Here is a 7,409-nt window from a genome sequence, read left to right on the forward strand (position 1 = left end):
TTATTTTTTTTGAACACCTAACCCAAGACTTCTTAACACGGTGTGAACATTGTACACGGTGCAAGACACGCTTTATGTAAATTTGTTTCTTGTTCGATATTGGAATTTAGTTATGGACTTTTATTTCCTTTAAGGTTTTTTTCACTATTTTACACCCTATCCACAAACACACTTAAAGAAAGAAAGAAATTTTTATTATAGCAAACGAAAATACAAGAATTTTTGTATATGTTCTTAAAAATAGCCAATTTCAAGACAAGTGACATGAAATTCTGTCACTTATACGACACACACGCATAGTCTTACTTTAAATAAACTTTCTGTATATATTGTGTCTACGTTAATGATCTATTATATGTATATTAACGTCCTGAAAAACACAGTTGTTAATGAAAAAATATAAATTTATCTATCACTCTTCTCAATTACACCTCTGACCTAATGTATAATGAACTATATATGTTCTTAAAAGTTATTAGGCATTAATTATGCAATTTAATGACTAAATAAAGCAGTGTGTGCCTTAAACATATTATAATTTCAGAAGGAGCCAGAAACAAAGGGTTGTAATACTCACTTGAAACATTTTTTTAATTCTTTAAGCATAAAGAATTAAAAGTCATATCAACTCAATATTTGCAACGAGGGGGTTAAAAAAACGTTATATGTTACGAGTATAGTACTATAACAAATTGAAGTATAAGACATAAGGGTTATAAGCGTACAGTATATGCGTAATTATTTTACATTTTTAGACAAAAACAAACAAAAAAAAAAATTTCGATTATTACTAATGTTCACGTGTCAACTAATTCCATTTGAATGATTCGAAAAATCACAATTGCTTACTCTAACAATATTTTAGAAAGTAATATTTATTGAGAATTCGATACACTAATGTTTACAGAACACTAAAAGGAATGTAAAAAAAATGTTTCATTTAAAAAATAATTTAATTTTGTCCTTCCTAACATTATTTGTATTATTTTTGTATTATTTTTGGGCTCTGCGGCGAAGTCAACACATAAAGCGAAGTTTCGATTTTTTCGATCGAAATTTTCATAGTTTCATATTATATCGACATTATGTAGATATTCGCCAATTTAGATGAACAAATTTTTGTTAGTATGTCACGTAAAAATTTCACTAATTGAGCCATTTGTAAAACTGATTCAATTTATTTTTGCAAGTTATAAAATATAATAATCTACAATAACCTTGCGCTCACTACAAATTGCCAATTTTTCCTCTATGAGTTACAAAATTTAACAAACATAACTGCCAGCGATTTTAACTGCTTTCTAAAACAAATTTTAATTAGTAAAAATCAGACACTTTAACAATAGACTTATCTGATTTAAACGTACTTTTCAGGAAACCGCGTCAACTTTTCTTTTCCAATGATTTGCCACAGTTTTTCGAAATGAAAATGTGCTTTCATTTAATCCTTATTATTTTTAAATTAAATTTCTCATTTCTTTTGACGTCAACAATAGTGGAAACTCCAGAACGTAACATTCACATACGTGCACACACAAACACACTTAGGTGTTTGAGTGAAATCCAAAAAAAAATCATTTCATCTAAAATTCTAATATTACGTGAAAATTTTTACCGTTTTGGATTAATTTGCATACAATAATAATAATACTTGTAGAATTTTTTTGATTTATTCTACATACAAACACACATACATAGAATCTAATAGTGCAAAACAAGTATATTGTCAATTACAATTTATTGATGGATTGAGATAACCAATAAAATTTACGTTCACATTTTGTAGTCACAATAGAATGAAATATAAAATGTCACGTAAAACGATAAATTGATATTTTTTTTTTTTTTTTAAAGTAAACTTTTTTGAAAGAGTATCGTCATTTGCCTTGTCGATTGTATAAGGCAGACAAAAAAAGAGTATCGGATTAAATGTATAACAATGAAGAGAAAGTAGATAGATAAACAAGAACAATTTTCATTTTATCAAATCAGATTTACTTATTAATTTTTTTGTTTCTATTTAATTTCATTTTATTGAAATATCTAGTTAGTATATTAACAGTGTTCCTAATTAGATTTTTATAAATTTAATTTGTAGATTCGATTGAAAGCGGTCGTTCTTATTATTTGTATATCGGGTGAATAAAATAAAAATATTTTTAATATTAAAATTAAAACTGTTATATAAAACTATTAAAATGTGTTTCGATCAATTATATTCTATGGAAGAAGTTGCTTTAAGGAATGGTAAAAATGGTGCTAGAACATGGTTAATTATCAAAAATTCCGTATATGATTTAACAGAATTTTTAGACAAAGTAAGTTTTGTCAAAATAAAAGTAAAAAATTAAAATTATTAAAATAAAATAATGATTTAGTTGCATGTTTAAAAAAAAAAAAATTATTTTTGAATACTTATGGTAGTAGATGGAAAACTATGTAAAAATTTAGCCGCGAATTAAACCAAATTAAAGGAAACATTTATTTTAGAAGAGTACATAAAAATTATTAAATATTTTTTTAAATTTTAATTGAGATTTGATTGTTTCTTAGCTACAGTGTTCCCACTCGGTAAAAACAAAATGTATCCAATTTCGAGAAAAAAATGTATCCAAAATGTATCCAACCTCGTAAAATAGCATTATTATAATAAGTCGTCTTATTTTGTACAAATTAACCCATAATTAATATTAATTTGCTTTATTCCACAATATGAGTTTTGTTATTTATAGTAAATTCTTTAAGAAATCACATACAACTTCTATTATATTTTAAATGTTAAGGTCAGAAAAAATATATGCATATATGCCTTCTGTAGTTGTTGAACTATGCGGTAAAGACGATTGACCATGAAAACGGACAAATTTGCTTAGAATAGTCAGCAAATAACATTTATTGAAGATAAAGCAACTTCGCGATTTAATATTAGCAGCATTTCAACTGTTTTGTAATATTTATTTCGTGTTTGAAAAAAAAATGTATCCATATTTCAGCAAAATTTTAAAATGTAGCCAATTTCGGCATTTTAGCAGATTTGAGTATCTTTGTATCCAAGCTCAAATTTCAAAGCAAAAATGTATCCAAATGGATACAATTGTATCCAAGTGGGAACACTGCTTAGCTAGTATTTTTAAGGCAGTATAAATCCTATCAATGATTCATATTGTGTAATTGTACTGCTCCCGCCTTTAGAGGAAATATAATTGTGCCTCAGTGAATTTCAATTGTTGAACAAATTGCTAATGTTTGTAGCTAAGATTTTCTTTTTTTAAATCTATTAGTTTTCGTGAAGAAAGTTATTGTTAATGCTAAAAAATTAAAAAAAATTGTTGTTTGAACAGAATTATTGAAGATGATAAATTAATATTTCACACTCTAAACGACTGTAGTTACATGATAAAATTTTGTGCCGTAGCGGAAAACGTTGTGGGTAATTGGCAAGACTAAAAATTAATGTCATAATCGTTAAAGTATATAATTTTGACTTTAGATTTGTTGTTCATATAAAGCAGCTGTCGGCAAAGTGCGGTCCATTCAACATTAAAAGGCGATTTATCATTCTGTTTGCAAGAAAAACAAACAATATTCGATTGCAATTATTAAAATTTGAAAAAATTTTTTCAATTCAAAAATTTTAAGAACTCAATCATTGATGATATACTTAGATATTAGGCAGAGGAAATTTCATATATATTTTTAAAAAAGAACAAAAACAAACAATAAAATCAGTTGAAAATGCCATTTCTTCTTATAAATAGGTTATGTAAGTAATTTTAAGCGATCCATACTCATACTCACATAATTGCCCATAACCCACAAAAATTTGCCGACGATTGATATAAAGGATGTTCAAATTTAGGTTAATTTTTTATTATTGTCGTCATTTTTAGATTTTTATATTAAAATAATTTTCATTTAATGACAGCTGTCAAGAATAAGTATTCGCGATTTGCAGAAATTAATAAGTATACGATAACGACAACAGCAATGAACAACACATTACTAAAAATTATTGTCAAAAAGGGTAATACTTCATCATTTCATCAAAAAAAAAGTTATTGGATTCTCGTTCTGTTTTTGACAATTAAATATACAAAATTTGTAACAAATTTAGAAAAAAATTAATTGAAATTTGAACGGCCACAAATACTTGAGTATTTTCAAATTCAGAAAACCTAAAGCGACCGCTTTCAAGAGTCTTTTAAAGGAATTCTGTTAATTGCCTATATTTTACACAGTTATTAAAATATTACTCACATATGCTTCCAAAAACTAATATCTCTATATAAAATATTACTCATGCTAGACAAACATACCCTATTTTTAATAAAATATCGAATTACACGGCTATATGATTCAGTTTTCATTCAAGGTCTATTGTTATTAAACACAATATTGTAGATCAAATATTTTTTGAATTTTTAACTTAAGTACATGAAGTGTATATACGTAATAGATCACGTAAAATATTTACAATCTGATTTCTAGAAGTGCTTCCGATTCAAAAAAAAGATTCAAAATAAAAAAATTTTAATCAGAGTCAATTTGTAATCTGCACTATAACTTTTAATCTATACGCAATAAAACCTCTTCATATATAGGTTCCCATACTTAATAAGAATATTTAATATTAGTTTTACTTGCAAATATAATCAATCTAATCAAACATTATTACTAAAGTAAACATACCGTAATATCTACAAATATTAAATATTTTATAATATAACATAATATACGCGACAAAATATTAAAAGGGTGAATGTATTCTTTCATATCTAACTCAGTTTATTTTAATATAAATATTGAATTTCTATAATAAACTTCAATTTATTAATTAATATTTATCAGCAATCTAAAATATTAATTTATTAGAATAATATTTTATGTAACATACAAAAAACGAGAATAGATATAATTGACCGTGTCAACTCTATGATTCCCGAACGAATTAATTTCGAAGATAATTAACATACAGTTTTATACAACTTCTTGTTTTTATGTGTCTAATGATATTTTATTCATATAAAATAGTTACCATATAAACTCATACTCTCTTATGGCAATATTTGAGCTTTGTAGTCTTAATATAGTCTGAGCTATGAACAAACAGCTTATGAAGTTGTATAGCAGTCACCACAAGTAGTCGAGAAATTGCAACGAGTTTTATCAAATATAATCGCCCCACCAATTTATTTGCTTGTGCAAATTTTCAAAACTATATGCTGAATAATTTCTGTGGTAGAACCAACAGCTTTATAAACTAATACCTCGATTATAACTAATTTAAATAGATTGTCGGCATTTACTACTCCCAATCACTTGTCAATATTTGGTGAGGTTAACTCAATTAGTTTTTGAAACATCTACTTGAGTCTATATCTCAGATCATTATCTTTTAACGTTACAAACGAAATGGCAAATCTAGTATACCTTTCGAATATACGTTTGTACGTGTATAAAAAAAAATTCATATTAGGGATTATAAGATTTTCAATATGAGTACTTTATGAAAAGAAATTTGATAACACTCAACGTTTAATCGATAAGTAATATGTGTAATGAAAATGATGGTTGATGATAAATTGTATCTTAAGTATTATGGCGCACATATCACAAACAAAAACAGAAATTGCCTGTAAAACAAGCGCTCGATGGCTACTCTATGTCGCACGGTTCCGAACTTATAAGCATTTGTTTACATGCAAGAAAAATTTGTTTGAATCGGCTGTAGTAAAAGATAAGTATATCTGCACCCTCGAACCCCTAACAAGTTCTTACTGGAAATTGATCACAGAAGCATCCCTGAAATAATTTTTGCCACCTTATGCAAAACATTATGTATACAAAAGACCCTTGTTATATACAAAACACGTTTACAGAAATTAAAATTCACCTGAATTCACCTTCCTTGAAACGTAAGTTAATTCAATTTCACATCCATATTCTTGAGAAAATATGATTTGTAATATATTTTCAAGAATAATATAGTTTTTTGAATAGTCTCATGAAATTTGATTTATATATTTTCTGAAAATTCTTAAATTAATCCTAATAGGTTTAATGCAACTAAATAGAATTCCTACCATACTGCAAATTGCTTATTAAAATTAACTATTATTTCTTTTATTATAAATTTTGCAATAAAATAATTTTAATCACGTATTTTTAAGCATCCCGGTGGCAGTGATCTTATACTTGAATGCGCTGGAAAAGATGCAACAAGTGCATTTCGTGATAGTGGTCATTCAATGGATGCTAATCAAATGTTAAAAACATATAAAATTGGTGAATTAGCAATTATGGTAAATAAACAAAAAATTAAATAAAATAAACAATTTATAAAAATATTTTAATAATTTTTAAATTTTTCTATTTCTAAATTTTAGGAAGAAAGTTCTAGAGCTGGTTCTTTTAAGTCTAATCCAGGTGATTCAGTACATAATGCCAATGAAACAACAACAAGTCGAAAACATAAAAAACGTGTAAAAATGTTCTTTTGTATATAGAAACATTTTTATTTATATTTTTCACTTTTATATAGAATTTATTATAATTATAAAAATTGATAAATATTAAGGTATGAAATACTTTAATTGATAGTTGTACTAAAATTAATAAGGAAACTAAATAAACGTCGTATTAGATGTAAGGAAATTTTTTTAAGAATAAAAAGTAATTTGTTAAAAATTTAATTTTCAAAAAAAATTAAGAATAAACTCAAAATATTTATAATTTCTTTAAAAAAAAAAATTGAATTCTTTTTTAGTGTAAATGACTGTTATCTGTATAAGGTTTCTTTAAATTATTTTAAGTAGTGCCTCTTCCCAACATCATTCACAGGCTTATGTAGAACTTACTCAATAAACATCTGGCGAGGGATTTTAACTTTAAATTTACGTATTCAGTTTTTAGCACTAATATTAAATGATTATGTAAGTAGTCATTTCTACGAAGACCCTATAATAGCACCCATCTCGCATGTTCGCTCTTCCAAACAACACGATTATAATTTACATTTTTCTTATGAATCCCTGATGTTAATAGACGAAAGAATAATATTTTTATAATACAACAAAATATTGAATTTAACAATGGCTGTATGGTGGGTGTCACATACGAGTATTTAATCGTAAATACTATTTATGTATAAGGTATTACATACATATCTGATTAAGAGGATTAGTTATTATGTAAGAAGTTTAAATAAAAGAAGTTAAGCAAAACAAATTATAATAATATGTCGTAGTATTAAAACATAAAAATTTTACCATTGCTGAAAAGTTATAGTATTTTAATAAAATTGACCAAAAGATATAAAATTTTTTATAATAATTTTTGCTTTTTTTTTATTAATAACATTTTTACAATACATATTAATTTTATTTTCTTTTTGATATTTTATTTTACAT

At 25.6% G+C, this 7,409-nt stretch overlaps 1 protein-coding gene across 1 annotated transcript; it reads left to right on the top strand.

Moving 5' to 3' along the window:
• The first annotated feature begins 2,198 nt into the window (after positions 1-2,198).
• LOC129611141 (cytochrome b5) lies at positions 2,199-6,583 on the top strand. Its single transcript, XM_055524106.1, has 4 exons — positions 2,199-2,318; positions 6,171-6,302; positions 6,387-6,482; positions 6,578-6,583. Exons 1-4 carry the CDS (start codon positions 2,199-2,201, stop codon positions 6,581-6,583), a joined length of 354 nt encoding a protein of 117 aa, XP_055380081.1.
• The last annotated feature ends 826 nt before the right edge of the window (positions 6,584-7,409 follow it).

This window comes from Condylostylus longicornis, unplaced genomic scaffold (assembly GCF_029603195.1).
Source record: "Condylostylus longicornis isolate FDR11 unplaced genomic scaffold, ASM2960319v2 ptg000048l, whole genome shotgun sequence".
Taxonomy (NCBI): domain Eukaryota; kingdom Metazoa; phylum Arthropoda; class Insecta; order Diptera; family Dolichopodidae; genus Condylostylus; species Condylostylus longicornis.

Excerpts from the sequence above, each read along its gene's own strand:
- LOC129611141 (XM_055524106.1), top strand. The coding sequence starts at position 2,199 with ATGTGTTTCGATCAATTATATTCTATGGAAGAAGTTGCTTTAAGGAAT. Across the intron at positions 2,319-6,170 it reads TAACAGAATTTTTAGACAAA|CATCCCGGTGGCAGTGATCT; the intron begins GTAAGTTTTGTC and ends CGTATTTTTAAG. Across the intron at positions 6,303-6,386 it reads TTGGTGAATTAGCAATTATG|GAAGAAAGTTCTAGAGCTGG; the intron begins GTAAATAAACAA and ends TCTAAATTTTAG.